Source organism: Anneissia japonica, unplaced genomic scaffold, assembly GCF_011630105.1.
Source record: "Anneissia japonica isolate Jap-2015-1 unplaced genomic scaffold, ASM1163010v1 scaffold585_len4108843_cov191, whole genome shotgun sequence".
NCBI classification, from domain to species: domain Eukaryota; kingdom Metazoa; phylum Echinodermata; class Crinoidea; order Comatulida; family Comatulidae; genus Anneissia; species Anneissia japonica.
Window position 1 is genome coordinate 893,802 of NW_022716829.1, and position 26,494 is coordinate 920,295.

At 32.3% G+C, this 26,494-nt stretch overlaps 1 protein-coding gene across 2 annotated transcripts in view; it reads right to left on the minus strand.

Annotated features, from left to right (window-relative positions):
* The window catches only part of LOC117109827 (polycystic kidney disease 1-related protein-like), a 104,923-nt gene that overhangs the window by 27,503 nt on the left and 50,926 nt on the right, over positions 1-26,494 (minus strand). For both annotated transcript variants that reach the window (XM_033252256.1, XM_033252257.1), the window contains 19 exons: positions 20,178-20,425; positions 18,069-18,761; positions 17,411-17,775; positions 16,385-16,609; positions 14,648-14,767; positions 13,917-14,109; positions 13,106-13,348; positions 12,534-12,666; positions 11,948-12,145; positions 11,157-11,344; positions 9,945-10,166; positions 9,334-9,488; positions 8,738-8,833; positions 7,862-8,311; positions 7,050-7,103; positions 6,271-6,483; positions 5,867-6,003; positions 4,892-5,021; positions 4,236-4,347 (listed from right to left, as the gene is read on the minus strand). In XM_033252256.1, coding sequence (XP_033108147.1) covers positions 4,236-4,347; positions 4,892-5,021; positions 5,867-6,003; positions 6,271-6,483; positions 7,050-7,103; positions 7,862-8,311; positions 8,738-8,833; positions 9,334-9,488; positions 9,945-10,166; positions 11,157-11,344; positions 11,948-12,145; positions 12,534-12,666; positions 13,106-13,348; positions 13,917-14,109; positions 14,648-14,767; positions 16,385-16,609; positions 17,411-17,775; positions 18,069-18,761; positions 20,178-20,425 — 4,175 coding nt within the window. The remainder of the gene's footprint in view (positions 1-4,235; positions 4,348-4,891; positions 5,022-5,866; positions 6,004-6,270; positions 6,484-7,049; positions 7,104-7,861; positions 8,312-8,737; positions 8,834-9,333; positions 9,489-9,944; positions 10,167-11,156; positions 11,345-11,947; positions 12,146-12,533; positions 12,667-13,105; positions 13,349-13,916; positions 14,110-14,647; positions 14,768-16,384; positions 16,610-17,410; positions 17,776-18,068; positions 18,762-20,177; positions 20,426-26,494) is intronic.

Consider the following 26,494-nt stretch of genomic DNA (forward strand, 5'->3'; position numbering starts at 1 on the left):
TCCAAGTGGTTTAGAAGCGGAGATATAGATAAACATAGGTTTTATTAGGCGGCCATTTTGAAATCCAAGATGGCCGCCATAATGACCTCGGATGAGGTGGTTCCTACCAAAAATTGAATGCTATGACCATAAGGAGCATGTAAAAAAAATTTGGTGCTTTTGTCCGGAACGTCCACATTAAGTCCAAATATGGCCCTAAGCTGCCGTACTAAGATGAATTCAGGGAGAAAAAATAATAGCAGTAGTAAAAGTTGTAAAACATGCAAATATTCTGAATTGAATAACTGAATATGAGTAAGTTTGCAGAAGATATTTGCTGGCTTTCAAAAGTACCAAATAAGTCTGTGTTGTTGAAGTTTACCACCTTTGAAACTCACTATTTACCTCGCTATAATTGTTACACATATGGAACACCTTCAGAAGTATATTTATTGTATCATTGATCAACATTTTAAGAAGAGCATGTCACATCTATGTCTGTATACATAATGTATCAAAATATACCTTATAGGTTTTTCACAAAACCAAATAAGGAAATATAAAATAGAATTTTAAAAATGATGAAAATTACATGTTGCACAAAATTAAAAATCAATACTTATATGGTTCATCTTCATTAAACTATAAACACATTAATTAAATACAAATATATCAATTAAAAAATATACAAATGATTCATGAATAATGTTGCAATAAACAATATTTCAAGTTTCATTCTGTGAACATTTGGTTTGAGAACTGCAGGTGTCCCAAGTTTGGAAGAAATTCCTTCCAGGAGATCTGGTTAGATTTAATTTTATTTTTTAATAACCAAACCTCACTGACTTCTGTGAGACAATTGATGATAAAGTAGTAAAAACATTCAAATATTATGAATTTGCAGGAGATTCCTGCTTGCAGGAGTGTGGGAGGAGTCTGTCCCGATTTTTGGGATACTCCTGCGAATTCAGGATAGTTGGGACCCCTAGAAATGACCACAGGTTATGTTATCTTTTGGAAAGTAAAGCGCAGGAACTGTTTCCCCGCTACACCAACAAACCACCAGATCCACCTACTGATATAGGTGTTCCCAAAATGTTAAGACAGCTCTCAATCCAAATGTTCTTATAAACATCATGGACCCACAATCAACTATTCATAGTTTGTCCACCATCAATAATAAACAAAATAAAAAAAAAAAAAAACAACAGGGGTCAGAATGTACTAGTTTATCCAATGTTTGTTACTAAAGCAAAAAAGAAACAAGTTTAATAAATTATTAATCTCTAATAAATACTGTATAATCATTAATTAAAAATTAATATTATGTTGTGAAAGGATATCTTAGTGCGATTATAAGTTCTAAAGAATATTTTTCTTGTTAAGAAATTATTTTGCAAGATAAATTGTCACAAATATTTTTGTTTATTTTTGTTTAAACAAGAAAATAAATTATCAATCTCTAATGAATATGATCATTAACTAAAAATTAATATTATACTTTCGAAGGATATCCTAGTGCTATTAAATGTTCTAAGAATATTTTTCTTGTTAATTAAGAAAATATTTTGCAAGATAAATTTTTACAAACATTTTTGTTTATTGGTTTAATCCTCAAGATCAGTTCAGACTCATCAAATTTATGTAGCAAATAACTGTGATTCCCAGATAACTGTGTGTAATATGCCTCTAATCTTGCCATATTTGGGCAAATCACAGAAATGTTTATAGTATGAACTGATATTTAGTATCTCTGTAGAATTATATTCAGTGATAAACACAAGGTGAACAGGAACTTGTTGAGTTTGTTAAGTGCCTTGTTTTTATTATGTATTAGTGCAATGTTTTCATTTTTATATTTTCATTGAAATTTAAGTTATATGAAACCATTAGTTCTAATATTTTCTATATGTAGTATTTAACCTAAAGAAATTACTATATTAATATTAATTTTTTTTTTTTGCAAATTGCTTTAGTAGAAAAATAAAAATATTTCTATATAAATATGCAAGTGGATTATTAAATTTTATATTATATAAATTTTGGTTTAAAATTATTAGTTATATATTTGAATACTTTAAAAAAATAAAAATTGATATTGTTTACATATTTTAAAATAGAGAATTAATATAATATAAAGAAAAAAGATTCTACCAAAGCCACACGTTATTCACCAGTACTTATAATAATATAGTGTAAATCATATATACAAATATTACAATAATCAATATAATATATGGTACACAATGAAGATGATTTGCATAATACACATATAAATAAATATAATCTATGTAATTTCTTTGCGAACATCAGGAATCATGATTTTTTTGGGCCATATATGTGGAAGCCCCTATGCAATCGTTGATGAAAGAGATAACTATCACTATAAAATAAAACAAATTCACAAATATGCTGAATAATAAAGAGACAAATACAATTACAAAAACATTAGGAACCAAAATCAGAATATTATTATCAATTAAATGCATCAGAGATTCATCCACCATCCATGATGTAATCTTACCAACAAAAGTATAACTGGTGTAAATAACAAATAGATTTCATGTAGATAAACAAATTACGATGTATGTGTATAAACTGTCAGATTTCACATCATGTTTCTTTACATTTTTTTGTGTTGTGAAAAAGTAACACTTTTTCCAGGAGTTTGATGAAAATAATTATATAACCGCCATCATCATTTTTTTTTTTGACTGACCTACAAAGGCTAGCATTTCTTTCTTGTAATTTGACATCAATTGTACATCAAGTAATATATTTGTTTTCACTGAGTCCATTTTTTTAAAAGAAATTGGTTGTTGCATTTGTATGTTTCTTTGAGTTCTGTGTATAATTGTATTTTCAATTTGATGAATTTTAATTGCACTGGAAGCTGTTAATGCTAAGTAAAAGATCTCATTCCCTTCTTCATTCAATTCCACAAATCATACATTCTAAACACTTTAACTTGCTCTTATCTATATTCTATACATTGCTAATTCAGTAGCTATCTATTCCTCTTCTATCTATATTCTAAACCTTGTTTTAATAGCTACATATCTATCCCCTACTTGTCTTAGTTCTGTATATCTTGGTATAGCTGAAATATGTTTATAAGATCTAAAATTCTGATTCATTTTCCTAAGTAATTAATTCTATCCTAATATAATATTTCTAAGATATATTTTATTCATCACACACCCAATCAAAATACACACATAAACAAAATGAGATCAGTTCAGCTTAGCATAACAACACCAATACAATATTTTCATATGTTAGTATTTAGTTTCTCAATGTTTCCATATAGTTTCTATGTGTCGCCATACTGTTTCCCAGAATTTCCATATTGCTTACATGTGTTTCACGTTATCTTTATATCACTTTCTTTGTTTCTATATCGTTTCGTGTTGTGCAGTTTTTCCCCTCTGTTTTTATATTTTTTCTGTATTTCAATATAATTCATTGTTTTCCTTTGTTTCATTTTAGTTTTTTTCCAATTGTTTCCCTTTGTATGGTAATCATTATGTATTTCATGTTTGTGTTGTTTTTTTTTTTGTCATCCTTTGTCATTATTTTTCTCTGTTTCCACTTTCCTTTAGTTATGACTGAATATTTTTTCTGTACTTCAATATAATTCATTGTTTTCCTTTGTTTAATTTTAGTTTTTTCCAATTGTTTCCCTTATTATGGTAATCATTATGTACTTTATGTTTGTGTTGTTTTTTTTTTGTCTTCCTTTGTCATTATTTTTCTCTGTTTCCACTTTTCTTTAGTTATGACTGAATGTTTTTTCTGTATTTCAATATAATTCATTGTTTTCCTTTGTTTAATTTTAGTTTTTTCCAATTGTTTCCCTTTTTATTGTAATCATTATGTATTTTATGATTGTATTGTTTTTGTTTTTTTTGTCTTCCTTTGTCATTATTTTTCTCTGTTTCCACTTTTCTTTAGTTATGACTAAGTTGGTAAACCTGTGAATAAATTCTTCAACCAAAAAATAGGAACATTATAAAAAAAAAAGAAGAAAAATAGTACTGTGAAGAAAAAATGATAAATTAATTTCCTGAATATAAAATATATTTATACTGTGTACTTGAAATAAAAAAGATAAAAAAACAAACAAACATTAAAATTATTGACCAGCTGATCGTTGTTAATTTGAGCTCAAGACAAAACACAGAAAACATAAAAACAAGACACAGCAAATGAAAACATTAAACACATACATGAATTATGTGAAGAAATTAACTTACAATTCAGCTGTAGTCATGTTGAGTGAGTGGCCTTCAGGCTTCACAATTATTGGTATGGAACATACTTTGGTCCTCCCTCCTCTACTGTCAACAATTGCAATATGGACAAACACTATAGAAAAATTGAAACATTATTAAACATACAAATGTTTTGAATAATTTAATAAATTTATAAATTGTTGCATATGTGGCATCCCCTCATGGAGAGAGTTGAAACTGCAAGTGGACTATTCATGGGAGCGGTTTGGCACAGTGGTTGCAGTTCTGCTGCTTAACTCTGAGGTCAGGGGTTCAATCTCTCACTTTGCATTTCGCTTGTGTCGTTAGGCAAGGCACTTTACCTACGGTTGCCTCTCTCAACAAGTACAAGTGGGTATAACTGGTAGGTTCAAACACAAAATGTGCTGATTACAGCTGCAACATTTAATATGGAATTCCACCCAGGGAGCTGAGTATATGTTACATACGTCCTCAAACAAATGACCAAGGGTAATAATGTGAAGTGCATTAAGCGCTATATACGTCTAACGTATTATTATTAATTATCCGAGAGGCATTCAGAAAATAAACAATGGCAAAATAAATAAATTAATGTGTATGATTAAAAAAACTTGTATCTTTAAAATACTTATATAGACCAATGAAAAAACTTGTACCTTCATAATCCATGCTTGTAGGCCCAGACGGAAGATAAAACTTTGTTTCTGGGTTCAATCCATAGTATAAAATAGTCATGTTTTCTGTGACATTAAACCCATAACTAATCTCATAATGCAGAGGCATATTCTATATTGTTGGAAAAAAAAGTTGTGGTATAAAATTGAGAAAACCTGAAACATGTACGTCAAAAACTAAGTTGCACATTTAAAAGGATAATATGGTTATCAACCTCCAAAGACACACAGATCAAAACATACTTAAAACCTACTGCATATTAAAGATGTACTATCAGTCAAAAAGACAGAAAAACAACTCAAAAAATTAAAATAAAATTTTGAATAGTTCATTTTTAAAAGGATCATATAAATTATTAGTTTCTGACAAGACGCAGATTGAAAAAAAAAGCAGTTTTCACCAAGTTACAAACATTGTACTACAAAATTCCTTAAATTCTTTACCAACAAAATGTAAGGATCTATGCAAAAGAATACAGGAGTGTTATTATTTAACTGTCCAAAAGTTAATGTGGGGAATTTTTTTTTTTAATTCAAACTATCAATTTTAAGTTAATAAATTACTTAAATATACAAATTAAGCAATTCAAATGTGGAATTAGAATACTAAAATTTATGAGTAAAACTATTACAGCTTTTCTGAACTAAAATATACAATACTGTCACATTGTTAAGCTAAGTTTAATATTTAATGAGAGTATGCTGGTTTTGGATGGCATGCCTCAAATCTTCTCATCGAGTCCATACACAAGTTTATACTCTGTTGAGCTTTGCTGGTTTAGTTCTAAAACACAATGATAAGATTTTCCTGTATAGTGGTGAAAGGATTGGTAGGAACAGTGACGTGATGTGAATGTGAACACTCCTTTCTTGACCCCAAAAGTATTTGGCATGTGATGAATGAATCAAACAATTTGTATACTTCCCCTCTCATAATTAATAATAAGTTGAACTTACAGTGTCTTGCCATTCAAGACATTCCGCATTGAAGATAGTGGACAATTCTATTCCTTCTAGTGGAAATACGGAACACCTTCCAAGGCTTGGATTTTGATTGATTTTAAAGTAGTAGCTGGCTTGTCCAACATGATTATCTAAAGCAATAAAATAATATCAGTAATTATAAACATCATATCATAACTGATAATAGTTTAATAATAATGATCATCAATAAGATATTAATTACATTAATAACAATAAATGAGATTCCTAAGATTATTGAGGATGCAAACTTAAGAAGGAATGTCATTAGGTCAAAGACTAATTATGACATATTTATCCCCACAAATTATCATTAAAACATGGGTACAATTTATATCAAATCAGACATTTTTAACGTAATAAATAATATAAAATCAAACCTTCATTGGTGGCTTCAACGGTAACTGCATACGTCCTGCCTTCTTCAAAGTTGTCACTCTTGAAAACGAGTGATGGACCATTTTTTGTAGTCGCTAGATTAGACTCATAAATATTCAGAGGGTTTTTGTCTTTTTGGAGAATGCTGTCAGCAAGGAAATCCACACTGTCAAACTCCCTTGCATCATCACGATCAGATTCACCAGAGTTGGAATCTGTTCATGAAAATGCCATTAAACAATAAAACTGACCGTGTAACACTCAAGAAAAATATTTATTTTTTTACATATTATATACTTGAAACTTGATGAACAAAAACAACAATCCCAGAAGAAATAGTGCTGTGTTATATATTAAACTCAGGTTACAATGATATACATGATTTCATTTCATATCAAATTTCTTTAATTTTCATTTCATAGAAAGAAATACAAATACAGTATTTTGAAACACAGGATAAACTAAACATGTATTTTCAGGCATCTATTTCTTTTCGGGAGGGTCCCACCCAACTCACCTCCCACTTCCTATCGCCACATTCCCACACTACCACCCCTTACTTTTGACTATTCTGAGAAACTGGTGCCCCCTCATTTATAAAAACCCTGGATCCACCCCTGGGCCACCCACCCTTTTTCTACCCCATTAATCTGAATATTTAGTAGCTGAAATGGAAAAGTTAATTTAGCAATGAGTAAGAATTACATATACTTGATATGAAGTATATATAACAATTTTATAAACAACATAACAAATTAATAAATCAATAAATGAATTTTACCAGTGTCTGTAGGGGTACCACCTCCTTCACCTGTATCTTCATCTATTCCTTTTGCTGTTGGGAAGTCAAATAAAAAGAAAACACAATTATCGTTTAAAAAATCCTTATCAATGTCATTAATTATAATTGTCAATGAGTGTGATTATAAATGTTAATACATTCTACATTTTCACATTATTATATAATATACATTAAGGCAAATATATCACTGTCTTATTTATTTATTTATGTGGACATATACTTTGAAAGAACAAAGGTGCATCCATATAAAGTTTGCAAAAACAAAACCAAAAATAACATTAACATAGTTACAAAAGTGGGTAACTTCATCAGTGATCAGGTATTGTATGTATGGTGTATTGTCTTACTGTATGTATACAGCAAAATAAAATCTGTCTGAATAACATCACAGACATGTTCATACATCAGGCATATGAGGCATGTCATTCTAAAACCAGTTTACTGTTGCTAAATGTTGAACTGAGTAATTAGCATAATGTGGTTGTATTGTATACTTTAGTACAGAGAAGCTGTAATACTTTTACTCATAACTTTGGCAATGGTAAGTTGATTCCAGTAAATGACCCATTATTTTAAAGCTGATAATGTGGAGAATAAGAGTATTTTACAAAGTAAATTTTTATTTTTTAGCCACTGATGCTGGCCTTGGCAAACCTCATATGACAAAAGTAAATTGGTCAGTACACAACGGGACAACCTGGTACACTTTCCAAATAGTGCAACCTTCAACATCCTCTCCAAATGACAGGTAATTAACGTTTCAAACAAGCAGAAGACTTCCATCAACTTACCTCCTCCTATGTCTTCTGTATCTTCTTCGAAAAAATGACCACTGTCCTCTTCGATACTCGGTAATGGTTCCTCTCTCATAGGAGCGGGAGTTGATGGTACTGCTAAGCTTCTGACACTTACATCTACAGGTCCCAGGGGGAGGTCGTCTTCAACAAGTCCAAAAGAATCCTCTTCAAATTCTTCAGACTCCGGACTAAACTGCCCAGCAGTACTTTCTGGTGATGCACTGCGAGAATTATCAACCATTGGTTTGGAAGTTGGTAGTGGTGATTCTATTGCTGTAGCACTCAGAAGAGAAGGGTCCGTAACTCCAAGAAGGGGGTCTGGAGTTGTAGTTTTCTGTTGCTGAGTTGCAAATACTCTTCCCTCATTCAAACCTGGACTTGTAGGGACATCCCCAATGAAATTTGAAATATCAGTGCTTATAGGCGGTGTTGGTGGTGAAGAATCTGCAAATGAAAAATATTCACAAGAAATTATAAAATTAAGCAGAACATACACACAGCTGATACTAGAAATGCTCAAGATAATCATCAATTATTTATATGCAACTACTGTAGATACAGATAGTATGAGACATTTTGCCACTCCTCACAGCAAGTTTGTTTACCATCCCAGCATACACAAGTACCCATTATACTTCTAGGCAGAGAGGGAAAAACATAGATAAAATGTCTTGCCTAGGATACAAGAAACCTGCATTGTGAAGGCTTGGTCCTTGACCACAAGTCCTGTCAGAACTGTTGTGCTACCTGATTCCACATACAGGATAAACATATTCATGCAAAAGTTTATCTTACAAAATGTACTTGCATTTTAAAAGGAAATACTAGTAATGTCTTCCCTAATGCTAAATTGAAAAATTGAAAACATACGGGAATGGAAGTCAATATTGTTGTTTTCAGTTGTTGTTTGGTTACCAGGCAACAAATTCCATGCTATCCCATCATGTCGAACGCATCTATTTGAATCTTTAAAAATAGTAAATATAAAATTATAATGTACATTGAAAATGGCAGTTGTTTTAGCAGCTTGAGCTACTGCATATTACTAAAAGGTATTATAGCTCAGGCTTTTGTTCAGCAACCTGCAAGGTAAATGGGCCACCCAGAGAATTTAATCTGGCCCATGCAAAACTACTGTACTATCAACATTAACGAAGCGGTAACATCTCCCATTTACGTACCTGTCCAAACCAAGTTCTCAGCTAAAAACGATTGATATTTCTTGTCTTAATGGAAGTTTTATCTCAATTTATTGATTTAAACTTTTTATTTATTGGCTGATGGCTTATGGGCTTTGGCATGGTCGTATGGCCTTTAAATTGACACAGGTTTTCATTTAATGGTCGAATGATAATAGTCTGTTTACCCAGTTAACTGTCTACAAAATAAACAATATTACATTCCACAAAAATTTTGCAAATTAAAATCTGTCAAGAAATCTCTATTAGGTATATGCAATTACAAACCCCTGCCAGATGATGAAGAAGCACCATCAAGAACAATATACAATTTCCAGACATACGTCAGATCTAATCGACAACCAGGACACAGAACCTCTAGGGTCAGCCAGTCATTAGAGTTCAGCTCACCCTTTACACATTGAGGGCAGTCTAACATTACTCTGGAAAAAAACACATGAAATAGCTTACGATAGATAATGAATAATATATATGACAGAAAAACTTACTATTTATTGAATATAGATACCATTAATTTTTATAAAGAAGGTGTAAAATATAGGACAAATAGACAACAAATTTAATCAACAATCATTAACCACTAATGTACAGTATGTATATCTTATCTCACTTTTAAACTTACTCGCAAGTTTTTTTTATATTTGTAAGGTAAGCCAAGCTCAACCACAGTATGGTTTACACTTTATCCTAAATCTAATCAAATCTAATCATATTTATTTATATAGCGCCTTTCTTTGCAGATACAAAGCGCTTCTGTCCCTGGTCATTGGATCCACATGCTAAGTGTTACTGCTGTATTCAGCGCAGGAGCAAGCAACCCGACCAGGTACCCATTTATACTCCTGGGTGGAGAGAAGCAATGCAGATAAAAGACTTACTGTAAAGTGTCCGATTCTTCCACTGTAATAACCTGACTGGTGGTTGCATCTAAATGACCTTCTTTTGATAAACGTAAGGTAAAGACAAACTCCTGGGCAACAGCAAAGTTCAACAAAGACACATTAAAGGAGAGAGTGCTGTTTGTCGCTATAGTCAAAGGTGTCGTTTGCATAAAGCAGCTTAACTGAAGTTGCGATAGTGGGTGGCAAGCCCAGCTGTATCTGATAGGGTAAATAAAATCATATTCTTCAGATATTTAATTTAGCCGAACAGAAATATAATATATTTCAGGAATACTATGACCTCACACAAAACCTGATAATTTTCATGCAAAAAAAACTCCAAAAACCCACTTTTAACTTTAAAAGAGTCTTTGAAATAATATTCAACACTTTAGACACCTTAGACAACAATAAAGATAGTACAATGAATCAAGTTTGAAAATCAAATTGCACTGAAATAGGTAAATTAACTACAATATTTAAGCCAACTATAAGGATCATTAAAAACAGCCAAAGCTCAACCAAAAATGAATATTATATTTATTATATTTTGTATGGGTGGTTATCAAGTTTAACACGTTGGCTGCCAGCGACGAGCATACTCGCCCACAGGTGTTGCTGAGGGTGCCAGAGACGAGTATACTCGTCAAAATCGGGGTAACATTCTAGCGTTCATAACTTTGTTGTTATACATTGTAGAACCATAGACTCAACAGCTGGTAGATGGGGGAATATACACCTAAACGATAACGTACAAATGACGTATGTATGTTTGTTGTGGGGGCATCCTTTGAACATATACCAACTCAAGCAAAAAGATATCTCACACTTGGCACAGTCAATAAAAATTCGACGAGTTTACTTGTCCCCTAATATTTTCCCAATTTATTAGACACATTATTTTGATGATGTAAACTTGTTTTGGCAGTCGGGAAGGAACCTTAAAAAAAGGTCTGGCAGTCAACGTGTTAACAAACATTTTTTACATTATCAAAATAATTAAAATAAAATTATATGTAAAGTAATAGTATAAAAGAACAATTGACTAAAGTATATATTATCATATAAAAAAAGAAACGAAAAACAAAACAAAATGCAAAAACAGAGCTTCAATGCTCCATTTCAAAGTTCTTTTGGACCCATGATGTGCCTTCACTAGCATGTACCTAAGATTACCAAGCCATAAAGAAAAATAACTACTCAACTTACTTTAATCCATCATCATTAATACTGAAGGGCTCATTGGGGTCATAAGAATAATTTCCCATTAAATTGAGCCGAGAATTACTACCAACAACACGCTGTGTACCGCCCTCTAGGATAGCAACAAGTGGTGCCTTCACAATATGAAGCTCTAATGTTCCTTGAGTATGAACAATAGTTCCATTCATACGTACCTGAGGTAAAAGATAACATATATATTTTAATAAGGATAAAATCATATTTGCAAAATAGTAATGGTAAGACATGTTCTCTACACAATGTAATATGTAATCATATATATTGCAGTACTACCCATGGACAAAACAAAAAATGGTAATGGCATTTGATCTTTGGGTAATTGTCAAAATTTATACTTTTTTAAATTTTTAGAATATGTGTTATATCATGTTAAATTTTTAATATATTATTTACTTTTATCATTTAAAATGTTTATTCCAACTTCCTTTGTTAGGACTAAAACTCTGTTCTGATTATCTAATTTTCTTGGACAAAAAACTCTTGTATGCCCATATTTAGTCCTGATGTGCCTATATATGGTCATGATGTGATGTCATCATGACTATATTCACGCATGTCACATATTTTTTCAAGTAAAATTTGATAATCTGATCAGCTTTAGTTCTGTTCGGAGGATCCTAAATAATCAGCTTCTGGAAAAAATTGGGGAAATAATTAAAAATAAATACACTCAATATTTTTTGACTTTTGCTTAAGGTGGCAAAAAGAATGGATGATCTGTATAAATTAATTATATTGTAATGACTTTCACCACTTACTTCTAATGTAATTGTAAATATTTCAGGAGGTAGACATTGTTTTCTCAGGTACAAGTTACGCTGGTCCAGCTCACCACAATTATGAGCAAAATCTGAATTGTTTGCATGCCTGATAAACCATTGGTACTTGGTAAGATTTGTAATGGAACAGTTAATTGCAACATCCGTCTCAATTTCAATCGTATCTGATCTGTTCACCTGGACAAGAAAAAAAAAACAAAACATAGCAATCATCAAAATTAAGAAATCATTCATGAAAACACAGATAACAATCATCTTTATACACATAAATTTCATGCCTTTTTTATGCATTTTGCACCACCAAAATACACAAATTAATTGTGATGTTTGGTAGTCTATGATTTAGAGTGGAACAACACTTCAAATAAAATAGAACAGCCTGATCCAGGCTGAACCACGTTCGAACCGTCTCCCTAACAATAGTCCTCATTCCCTAGAAATTTAACTGATCATGGGAGGGAAGGGAGGGAAGATTATCCAGGTAAGTATTCACTGAAAAAATAGGATAAGGCTGTGGTTATAGAATCTTTGTATTTTGTTTACACACCTAATTTCTTATACTCACCATTTTTGGATTATCTCCAATGAAGGAGATGACAGGTGGTTTACACATCTGAGTCAACACAAAAAGTCGTTCAGTCGAAAAGGCCCGACTCAGAGAATTATTTGCTTCGACTGAGACAAAATACTCTCCAGTGCTATAATTAAGTAAAACAAATGATAATAATCATGACACTAGCTTTGATGTAACAATTTTAATTTAAAAAATAAAATATACTTATTTTAAAATTATAAAACACTCACCACAACCATCATCACCACCAACATCAGAATTTCCTACTATCATTGAAAACATTATTACCATCACCGCCAATACCATCACCATTACTACTACCACAGATTACATCATAACCACTACCAAAACCATAACTATGAACACCACTGACAGCATTACCGTAACCACCATAGCCACCACCAACTTCAAGTTAAATAAAACATGAAATTTGGTTTTGACTCATCACTATTACTACTGCCACCACTGAAAACATCATCGCCAACACCAAAACCACCACCATCTCCACCACTATTACTATAATCATAACATCACTGCCACTATCACATGAATGTTCTCATTACCGATTATAGGCATGATGGATTATGCTGGAGGTGGAGGATTCTGTTGTGCCATCGCCAAAATCCCAAAAGTAGTTGAGGTCACTGCCACTGTGAATGAGTGCCCTGAAGTAGGATTTAGTCCCAAGGATGGTAGTTCCAGCAACCCTGATGGACAGCTTCTTGACAGGGGCCTGCACCAGTAACATGACTGGTTCTGACACTGCATGATCATTGTGATTGGCAGCTGTCACTGTGACATTGTATCTAAAAGAGAAAGCAGGTACATAGTTTCAATAATATAATATCATTATTTTATCTCACTTTTACCAGTTTTTCTGAATTACGTTTTTTGTGTCTACTGCCCACACTTAGCTATCGTCTCACTTGTAAGTTGTCAAAGTAAATCCGGTTTGATGTCTCATATGCTAACAATTATTCAATGAACAGTCTTCCCAAACAAAACCCTACAAAATACGATGCCATACCTAGATAGGCCCTGTCCTAGAAAGAACTAAAAAATAAACAATTTCTTGTAGCTATTTAAGTGAATTGGCACACAGAATGCATGGATGGGTTAAGAGTTCAAAGTAGCAACAAAAAAAAACTGTGTCAGTAGACACATGCTTCTGCATATTTAGTACATTCTGAATATTTTCCTAAATTCAAAATTGTGTTTTTCTTTTGTTTTCAATTTTATAAAATGCATCAATGTCACTTGTAGTCTTTACGATTTGTCAACACTATAAAGGTTTCTGTTACAAAGACCTGTGATTTTGTCCATATAAGGACATAAGAAACTACCGTAATAAAATAATAGCAGGCTAACACTCACCTTCCATTCCTGCTGTAAGTGTAATCAAATTCATTGGTGTATACATGCCATGTAGCGTCTCCCATATTCCAATTGAACCATATAGCATTTCCACTAACAGTTTCAGCTTTGAATGTGATGGGAGTATCAGTCTCACAAAGTCTCACATTGCCATCAATAACCTCGCAATCATCAGATATCACAATGCTTACACCTACAATTAAAAACATTATTGAGAAACCAATAAAGATATAACAGAAATGCAGGAAGAGCAGTGGATAGATGTGATAGAGGATCAATGGAGATCAAAGATGGCTACTATCAGCTTAAAAAAATGGGAAAAGTTAAATCAGTGGAAACATTTTTGGGGGGGGGGCACCATCCACCACTATTCTGGAGCATTCCTGGACCTCTCCCTAGATGGCTCGAACAAAGCAACTGGATACATATTTGTCCTGCCACAGACTAACTGGTGCCCCAAAATGGCAATCAAGACAGTGGCCTGCTTAAATATAATGTCTGCCTGGTAATTGGAAAAATAATATTATAAGAAAAAAAACAACGAGAACTACATTACATCTGCAAAGGTTAATGTTTCTTGAAAATGGCAATGGATGTGTAATTCATAGACCGAGAATGTCGCAACTAACTTGTTCAATATTGCTGTAGCATATAAACAAAAGCTGTTCGTGTGTCTGAAGCCCATCCCACCTAAACCCTCTTGTTACCCTCCTCTGGGTGCTTAGTCTCACCTTGGATGTATGGTTGAACAGAAACTTCACACTGAGCAGTGACAGATTGAACATCATTCCTGGCTACAACTGTCACAGTAAAATTTCCTGTTTGTAAATACTGATGAGAAACAGACATTTCTGAAATGATACCACAAAAATAATATACAATTAAATCAAAGAGTTTTATTCCATATTTTCCAGTTTCCTTCTAATATATCTATAAATCTGTATAATTAATTGATTTTAATTCTTTTTATATAATAGTTGAATATTTTAATTCATAACTTCATAACAAATGTGAGGTCTCACCACAAAATGAGTCTCATGGTTAGAAATTCAAAAATTGAGTTTATATTATATTTGGATAGATCTCATTATAAGCTTTCATGTGGTCTTTGAATGGCTTCTCTACTATAAGTAAATCCAGAGATGTGAGCATTTCAAGTTTAGGTGCAGAAGAACCACGTTTTGAGAAAATCAGCCTCAAAGATAAACTAACCTGTACAAATAATATGACCAGAATTACAGAATATGTGCAGAGAACACTGTTTTGGCAAGAAAATTCACTTACAAAGTGTACAATCGAAAAATATAGTATCAAGTTATTCACAACATTAAAATCAATATTTTGTAAAAATGTTGACTTTGGCCTGTTTTGGTGAATTTCTCAATATGATTTCACCAACAATGCGTCTCATTTCGTAGTGAGACCTCACAAATGTTTATTTAATTACACAAATAATGTATTTTGGATTATTTTTTTAGATTTTATATCTATATTTATTTATTTATTTATTTATTCACGGTATAAAAATAAGAAAAAATTACACCTAATCTGCACGTTTTATGATACTGAATAAACCAGAATACTCTGAATGATGTGTTAAATGTCTCTCTCTTGAATAATCAATGCTCTTAAACATGCCATGCACCAAACATAGGTTTTTTTTTTTACTGTGTACTGCTTATGAAAATGCACTGCAGCACTTACTTGAGAATCATTCATACAACATAATGTACCCTCTCAACAGGATACAATAAGATAAAGCACCAAAATGAGGCTTGCCATCGCAAAACCTGCATAATGTTGCTAAATGCTAAACTGAGTAATTAGCTTAAGAATACGGCAGTATGGTACACTTAGTACAGAGAAGCTTTGATACTTTATTTACTCGTAACTTTGGAAATAGCAAGTCGATTCCAGTAAATAACCGTCATTTGAAAGCTTATAATGTAGCGATATGAATATACCAAATAGTCAATTTTCTTGTTTTGGGACAATGATGCTGGTTTTAGCATGGCCAAATAAACATATAAAAAGACTAAAAGTAGTGCATATGTCATCATTTAGAGTACTACAGTGTTACGTCACAATACCATGTGATACTACTAAGTTGCTATCGGCTATTCTCCACAGACGAACCATTGATCCCAATTTCTAACATAATTATTAAGATGTTATATTTCAGTTTTTCTTTGTAAATTTTAATTGATGATTAAATGTGTGTTTGACAACTAATATGATGCAAGCTTTTGTGGTTTTAGTACATTTTGATGGTAAATTATTAGTTTTTAAAATGCCTATTCGAGAAAGCCTATTCTAAACCATTAGGATTATGAAGTCATTCAGGCGTAATGAACGATAACCAACGTCTGGTTGAAAACAAAGGGTGCCACCAGGTGTTGTGATGACACGACTGTTGTACTCTATTGTAAATACATTTTCTTTTAAATTTTTTTAAACAAAAATCCTACGATCAATGTAGTCTGTTTGATCTCCCATCGCCCAATTAAATTGCAGATTGCTTTCTCCTGACACCAATAGTGCTATATTGGTGTAATCTCCAAAGTTTGTGAAATACTGGCTTTGTTCACACTGCAGACTAAGGGGTGGAATCTGCACAACCAACGGCCGGGACATCATTGCAGTACCATTACTGATTTTGTTAAACGCCTTTACAGAGATTATGTAACTTCCCTCTGAAAGAGAATGCATAGTATATCAACAATAAATTATAAAATCACTTGTGTATGTAGAATGTCTGAAGAATGTAAGATAAACATGTGACATATACACACAAAAATGAGGTTTTTTTTATCCATTAAGTAAAATAGTTCGAATTCAGTTAAGAATTAAAAAATGTATGTTTGTTATTGTATTTTAACTATGTATATCAATAAGTCAGATCTGGAGTGTATTTCACAAAAACAGCAGCTCAGCACTCCTTTTGCCTTAGTCGTACCTCTATTGCTTAAGTCGTGTCATAATCAACACAGTGGTGGATCCAGGAATTCGAAATACATGGGCTAAAGGAGGGACCTCCACAGATGCAGAGTCTAGACCAACGTAAGAAAATTTAAGACTATGGCACCTCTAAATCAGGGCTGGAAAAAATTTGCGATGGCGTGACCAGCAGTTATGCTTGCTCCATACCACTAAATGTACAACTGTTCAGCTATAATGGTATAAAGATAACATTTGTTTCTGGAGGCATTTGATCAAGATAATTTTCATGGTTGGAGGCTCAAAAATATTTTTTCCAGGCCTGCTCTAGATGGCCGGAAATGGCAACTCTCAGATTTTATGATCAATATTTTCTTTTTTTTTCCAAAATTTTTTTCATGGGGCCCCACCCTTTGAATTTGTTACTGCAACAGATATCCATATATTGTAAATAATATTAATATTTATGCTCCATAGATAAAATGCTAACCACTGTTTACGGGATGGTTCACCCTGATTAAATAAGCATGGGTCAAACAAATAAAATAAATGCTCACCTCTGTGATATTTGTGCATTGCAACAATTGATGTAGGAAAACTGCCATCATCTGGTACTTCCTTTCTTACCAACGGACTCCCATCTCCAAAGTCGAACTCAAAAGTGACTCCGGTACCGGAGCATTCCGCACGGATTCTTACGGGATCTGATTCCATGGTAATATTATCAATAACATGGAGAGACGTGGTATACACATCATCGTGGGGAAAGACTGAGATGTCACCAATGGGATTAAGGACATGAAACACCTTGGAATATGTGACAGTGATTGGTTCGGTCTGAAGCGAGTTACTGACGCTAACACTTGGAAGGTAGAAGCCCGGTGAGCTAAATATATGTGTTGCTATACTCGCATTACCCAGGCTGGTGGAAGAGGGGAAAAACAAGCAATGAAATTATTTTTCAGATGTATTTTACTATTGCCATTTCCAACTGCATCAATATCATAAAGACAAAAAACCAATACCAACTAATATCATTAAAATTATTCTTCTCCATTATCTTTATCATACATTTTTATTATATGATATAGCTGAAATTAGCACATATAAACAATAAAAAAAAAATCATAATTGCTATTATAAATTAAAGATCATTAGTTATTGTCAAACAACCCAAATTTCTTTTTATCAATTTGGAAAACATTGGATACTTACTTTTCAACATTTGGCTGAGCATGGGAATCATTAAAATCCCATATATATAAAATGTTGCTACCTTTCTCGACCGTAGCTATCAGCGTGACCTCGTCCTCGATCTGCAAGACTGACGATGAATCTGATAATATCTGAACACCCGAGATTTTCTCCTCCACCACTCCTCTAGCAGTCTCTAAACGAGATGACACTGCATTACTTATTACAACAGAACAGGTGTATTCACCATCGTGCATATATCTCTTAATGAGGGTGTATCGGTAGACCACATAAGCATCTGAATCCACAAACTCTAATTCCTTCATGTTTTGCGTAGAATACACAGCAGTTTCACCATCACCATAGTTAACATTCAAAGTAAACGGTCCCTCGCCCTGTACTACTATTTCAATTGTAGAGTTTTCCCCATGCAGAACAGTTGCCATGGACACAGATGCAGTTATGATAGGCTGCTGTAGCTGCGTTTGAATGTGTACCACTTGCCAGGATAGTTGGTTACTGGCGTTAACAGATATGTTGTAGAGTCCGGCTGCTTTAAAATGTACACATTCTTTCTGGAGAACATTGGTCAAAATTTGGACATCGGGTTGAATCTCAAATCCAGGTGATGCAGTCAGGTGGTCTGTTTCCCAGGTGTACAGGACAGCTGTACCAGACGTCTTGGCAACATTCCAAATTTGCCTAGACTCCGGTCTAATAATAAAAAGTATTATAAAAGATATTTTAAAGATATAATAAGAAGACATTATTGGAAAGGTGTTGGCAGAAGTAGTAGAAGAGAGGGAGAAAAGAGGAGAGAGTTATGTCCATTATATAAGTACACATAATGGTAAACTTATTTCCCCATCATATACATTAAAACCATAGAAAAGTCTGAAATGATATTAAGAACATTAGAAGAGCTAAACACAAAATTACAGATGTGTGAAATTGTTGAAATTTCTCATACATATCATATGAACTTCAGTCACTGAACCAAATCCTATGGGTTACACTTGGGCAAGTTCTGAACAACAAAATTGGTAGGTTTTAGATTATAGGCACATCTTCATGAATCACACAGTTTAAAGCTGTCAAGTTCTAGACTCCTGGGTACCAGCAGAGGGTTGTTGCAAGCTTCCAGATATCAATAAATCAAGGGGTACTTTTACTGAATTGAACTAAATCAAAAGCAAAATATCAACAAAATAGAGGGATATAAAAACTCTAAAATCAATATTGATCAAGGGCAAAATAACAAAGTAATATAATAATAATACCACTCTTGTTTAATAATATACATGTCTGCCTCTAATTAAAGATCTTTCCAATAACAGACCACATCCAATTAAAGACCACTTTTCTGTGGTCCCATATTAACAAATATCTTTTATCTTTATTATTCTAATAAAGACCAAAGCTGCTAAATACCATGGAAACCCCAGTTACAAAAGTGGTCTTTGATTGGAGGGAGACAAGTATTATAACCATTGAGTGAATATACAGTTTTCAAGTTATGCATGGTACTGCAAATGAAGATGAATTTGAAAGATATAAAAAAAAAAAAAAAACCCAAAAACATTTTATATAAAAATTAAGATTTTGATATTGTCACAACTAATACCAGCTTAGCCCTACCTCTTCAAAATAAGCATGTAGAATTATGCCCGACTGGCCCGGGATTTTACCAATCTCAGCTTAGCAAATGTCTTAAGTCAAAAAAGTTCAGAAGTCCCTAAGCAAATATCTTGAGGAAATCATAACTAAATTTTCCTTAATTAAATCGACAATTATTAATTTAATTCTATTTTTTTTAAATATTTGTATGTATCTTGTATGTGATGTTTTTTAAATGTTTTTCCCCACTTGTTAAACTTCAATTTTGATTTTACTTATAATGTTAATGAGATATGGCAATAAAGTACTTCATATTTCGTATTTCATATCTTAAGCTGATTTATCAAACCATCTTAGCAAAATCTTAGCTTAAAAATCGTCTTAGCATACAATCAACTTTTTAATTTTGCAATTTTAAGCTAAGCAATATTGATAAATCTGACTTAAGCAAAAAATGGACTTAGACGAATTTAAGCTGATTTCCAGTTTGATAAATCTTGCCCAAATTCTTACCTTATAAATCTACTGATACTTGGGCCTTGCAGAGATATATTAGTGATTCGTTCCTGGATTGACAGAATCGAGTAGATGTTTGTTGATTTGATGTGAGATGTGACGTTTGCCTTGATTTCATAGATGCCTGGTACACTGTACATGTGTGTCAACTGCAAAGGTTCTGAGGTGTTCTGATACGCTATCAACGAGTTATCATCACCAAAATCAATTTCAATCATGATATCATAATTAATATTCTCCATATTCTAATGGAAATAAAAAATAAGGCTGGTTGAATTTTTAAATACAATAAAACGTACATATTATGTACCCCTTGGTGTCAGTGTCATTTTCAACGATGTTAAAGGTTAAAGGTTAGAGGTTATTCATTTATATTGCGCAAAATACGAGAGTCTCTATGTGCAGAACAAGTGAGTAGATGTAACTGTAAAATTTTTTAAAAAAAGAAATTCCAAGCCAGTACCCAAACCACAGCATGGGGATACGCCCACGTCAATGAGCAGGAATTTACCAAAATGTAACCTGTCCAGCACCTAGCTATCCTTTGCCATCAAGTTCCATACATAATACTGAATTTTAAGTTACTTTCTTCGGGTTCTAATTAACTTTGTTTTACGAAAGTAATTTTCCAATTACCTCTTGTCAACAAACAAGCCTAGCCTAGAATTCTTTGCAGTGCGTGACATGTACAAAAGTTGAATTGGTCTTTTGCACATGAACTTAAAAAAATCAAGCCAAGCGTACACTATGTGAAAAAAATTATTGTACTGTGGGTAATAGGCAAATAATATTGGGAGTTGCAGTGATGACATCAAGATTGACTTATAATAGCGATTATTATAGAAGAAATGGAAAAATATTGTACTATTATTAATAAATAAAAACAAACCTGATAAAAAATATACATTATCACTTTGAAAAACGTACACAATCTGACTTTTTTGACGTTATTACTTGGTTGATGACATCACCAAGGGTAAATATCATTCCTAAATTCGACTACTTGTAAAATCAACATTCATAAAACGAACGTTTTACTGTACAAAAAAATGATTTAACATAATTTTAAAAATCAGTGTGTAATACAAAAAAGAATTAAAAATATACTAAATATCATTATCACAAAGACAATCTAGAATCAATTTAAGATGCAAAAAAACTTGGTTTGAGTAAAGTAGGACTTTATGCCTAAGGGGAAATCCAATAGTAAATCATAGAGATATTAACCGCGATGAAATAGGCCTATATATATACTATTACAAATTCCATAAACTGCCTAACTTTAGTTTGTAGCTATCAGATTCAAAATTTCATTTGCTCAATTTCTAGCTGTCAATACTAGGCCCACTTATACAATTGAATTCGTTTCAACAACACTATTATATTTCATGTTTAACATCAGAAATGACAAAAATGCGGTCACCAACATGAATTGGCGACCAACCCCCTAATAGGCGACAGAAAAAAACAATTTCCTGTCGGACTCCACAAAATCAAGAGAATGCGGACAAGCAGGGCAAAGGTCGGCCACCCTCAGACGAAACAAAGCTCTTTGAGAGCGGCAAATTAACAAGACAAGACTTTTGCCAGTTGAGCACCTAATACATATCTTAAACAAATCTCAAGAAAATCACCCAGAGGAATCAGTCATCCAACATGGGAGAGCAATTAGAAAATGAAATTAAATACATTTTCATGAATGGTGTATAGTTGAAGGAATAGACGCCAGCTCATTACCTTGACTGTCACCGGAGCACCAAAAACAAAAGTGCCTTTTATATTTGATCAAAATCAACTTACACAACTACGTAACAAAATCACCTACCTAGTTATTATGTTTACAATGAAGACTATTTTAATTAAGAAATAAAATTCTTTAAAATTCAATTACTTTTCTGTCAATAAAACTAAGACCAAAGGGCATACTCTAGGCCTACTCTTTACGAACATTAATTAAAATTATAATGCTGAATTCTACCTTTGGTCGGAGAACATCCCTACCTTGTGATGCATAGTTTAATTAGAGTTGGGGTATGTGGGTCACTACGATCTTCGTGGAGTAACGTTCCTACCCCGGGATAGATAGTTCATTTAGGGTTGGGGTATGTGGGACGTTACGACCTTAGTGGAATAACTCCCCTACCCCACAAAGCATAGTTTGATTAGGGTGGGTTATTCGACCATAGTTGAGTGGTGTCCTACCTCTTAATGCATAGTTACCATTGTATTGTAATTTTTGTGATTCACTTTGTTTGTGTGGATATACACCCAAAAGATGGTACTTGTAGCAATAACAGAAACTGAATTAATTGAAATCAATGGCTAGACAAATTTCCCCCAGTTTTTAAATATTCAAAAATCTGTATCTCATTAACCATTCCCTTTTTGTTTCATAGAAAAATCAGTATCTGGCCTGGCTTTAAAGAAATTATAGAGACACATTATACTGTGTATGATATAACTTGAATCAGATTATAAAGAATGACTGCAATAAAGCTTAATATATAGGCCTAATGCTGAGTGTTAGAATTTTATCAGTTGATTCTACGCTTCCAAGAAATTTTCAGGGAAGAAGCAACCCATCAATCAACCACCTGAGTAAGTCTAATAGTGATGACGTCATAGCATCCCATTACTGATACTCTCAACTGCCATTAACCTCTCTCTCAACTCATTACTCCCTGCATACCAACTGGACATGCCTTCGCATTGGCCTAATTTCATTCTGACCCATCGTCAGTGACCATTATCATTTAATCAGCAGCATGTCACAACAATCTATTCAGTAACGACAATATGTTATGTAATAACTATACTCTAATATTGAAAAATTATATTTACACTACAAATGCTATACAGTAATACTTTAAATTGTATAGCATATTAATTATACAATAGACATTTTTTGTGCAAAGCTAAATTAATATGAATAACTGACCAATGATTATGTACTTCAAACATTAAAATAAACAATTATATAATACTATATTATTAATAATTTAAAAATTACAATCATTATAATATATGACATTTTTAGAAGAAAAAAATTGGTACTGCATTATGAATGGTAGAGCAAATTTTGAAATAGCAATAATAAATAGGACCTACATGCAAAATATAAATAAAATATACAGTAGCTACTATATTAAATTTTATATAACAAAATGTATCAATTTCATGTAAACCATGGAATTATTTTTTTAAAGTATTTAATAGAGTCTATTTAATTGTACCTAATAAGAATTTATATTTATTTCAAATGTTATATATCTTTATTCATATTATAAGAGGTTTTTAATCAATTTTATACACTTTTATTTATATTATAATAGGTTTTTAATCAATTTTATATACTTTTATTTATATTATAATTTTTTCATCAATTTTATATACTTTTATTCATACTATAATATTTTCAATCAATTTTATATACTTTTATTTATATTATGAAAGGTATTTAATTAATTTTATATACTTTTATTTATATTATAATAGGTTTTCAATCAATTTTATATACTTTTATTTATATTTAATAGGTTGATTAAAAATGTTATTAGTCTTTTAATTTAGTTTTTATAACAGTTCAAAATGAACAACAATTTTTGTTAAAACTATCTTTTTCATAATAATTATGCTCTGTCATTTTCAATTTACGTTCACTACACATTGCATTGTCTTGCAAATCATTTTTGTCACTCTTACCATGAGGTCTTCAAGTTCGATAAGTTGCTTCCACTCCTCAAGGTCACTCAATTTGTATTGTAAAAATTAATACAAAAAGTGACCAAAGGGTCATCTAATTATCTTCTGCAGAATTTCGGGAATGTCTTGAGAAAATATGGTTATGAGTGACAAAATTATTGTTGAAGAAGGGAACACAATTAATGGAAAATGATACTTTCTATAATATCAAATTATATTATGGAACACTATATGAATTTGTGCTATAAAATACTAGTAATCTACTAAAATACAAAATAATAAAAATCAAATCATATTACATTTCTCAAAAAGGTTTATTTTTAGATAGACAAAAGTTTTATTATTATTTACATTTCTTTTTAGCTTTACTACAGATTGTGAAATAAAAACAGAGATAAAAGAGAAACAGGCAAGTGTTATATAAGAAAAGATAAATTATGTATTAGTGATCAAACTTTGAATCACATTAAAATAAACAAAAACCTTTATATACCAAAATAAATAGCCTTCTGTAAACCATTATATATTTCAAAAACACTTCCCATATTAACTTTAATAGTAATACCATAGAGAAAATTGTGTTCTATTTTCTCTATGGTAATACATTGATCCAATAGATGAGTTGAAGGGGGTGGGGGCCAATGAAACTGTCAATCAGTAAACCTTACATGGCAGTGATACATATAACACGATATCATCATCACCAAAAAATAAAACTTATTTATAACACCAAATTTTCCCACATATTTTTTTATCAATTATTCATATTCTTATTTTGTACAAAATCAAAAAAAGAGTCCGACATATAAGTATTCCCAGTGGCGGGAAATATCCAGACACAAGTCTCCATCATCCAGAAGTTTACATCTTCTTCTAAATTTATAATATACATCATGCTAGGCTAAGACAATCCAAACATGTTTGCTTGTCAAGAACAAGCTTCCAGGAGAACGTGGACATGACTGCCTCTCTGTCCCAAGTGAAATCAAAACTGGGGTGCCTAGGGCAGAATTAACCTAAAAGACAATAGCAACAGTTTCTATAAAAACTGCTTGTTTACAAGGATGCTAGCCACCTGTTTTAGGCCTACGTGATTTTTTTACCGCTTAGAAGTTTATTGCAACAATTATATTTCTAACTTTCGCTAGAACCGTTGCTTATTTTTGTTTGTTTCCTCTGGCTGAATCAGAGAGGGTTCAGAGACACTGAAGCACCAGACTCAGTAATGACCGGCTTCTCACAAGCTCATACTTGTGTGGGGACCTAGTTTTTCATTATCGTCAGAGCTCAACCCATATTGTATACAAAAAAACCTCTCAATACAAATGGAAGACATTTTATTTATTTATTAAATGTTATCCAATAAAGCATTGTCAAATATTACAATAGTTATTATTGGCAATCAGACTACCGTATTATTAAGTATCATATGTAAATATGAATCTTTCAATACAATACATATATATGTATATATACATACATATACTATAAACATATACATATATATACCATATATATAAAAATATATATATATACACACACACTTGACGATACATTTTTGGTAGTTGATTATAGAAATAGAGGTGAAAATTAACATAAGAATCATAACTAATAATTCTATAGGCTGTTGCATAAACTTTTTAGTGGTAAAAATATTGTGTAGGTCTAAAACAGTTGGATAGCATAGCGTATATCTGTATTTGTTCATTTACTTGAAATTGGCATAGTTTGAATGTTTGATTCCACAATATTATATAATAATTCTATTTTCTCAATATCAACAATGTCACATGTGTTTTACTATTTTGACTACCTTGTTTTGGTTCTGATCTAGACAAGACTGTTACAGCTAGTCAGTGTTGTGTTGCGTGTTTGTTCAATGTAAGATGACGACCAATGTACACTTCAACAATTTGTCTACGTTTAAACTCAGCACGCCATGGCTGCTTAAGGTATGGGTAGCTAACACGTTACGATTCATACTTCATCAGATAAGGCAAGCCGGGTAGAACAATTTTCGGATCGAATTCCATGCCCCCACGATTCTGAATGACAGAGCATGCCTTATTATAAATCTGTGCTATGCCGATTCCAAGCACATGATCGTTTCACTACGACATATAATCACAACAATCAGTTTATTGCCGAGCTTTTTTGCTGATGGGCTGCATACTGGCAGATAGAAAGGGCAGACTGTAGGCATATTTTGATGTGGGACCAACGTAGGCGACATTGTTAAAATCCAAAATGATTGAGAAATAAAGCACCACACAGTGCTTAGTGCTTATCTCGGGAAGAAAGCACAAATCAACCATGTTCAAGTTCTTGGTAACTAACTCAGTTGCTATGCTTGGCATGCTGGGTACCTCAATGTCACACTGGTTCACACTGGAAGGTACAGTGATTATGTTCTTACCCTCAAGAGGTAGATTTGCTTAAAAAGTAACCAGAAGAAATTAGATCACTTAAGCTTACCATTTTTGACTTTGGAAGATGTGTAGCCCATTCAAATATTTGTAGTTTTAAAAATTTTGATTAAAAGACTCAAATTAAATACAAATTTGCTCAATAATTAATAAATATACTAATTTTGGTACAATGTATTAACTTGG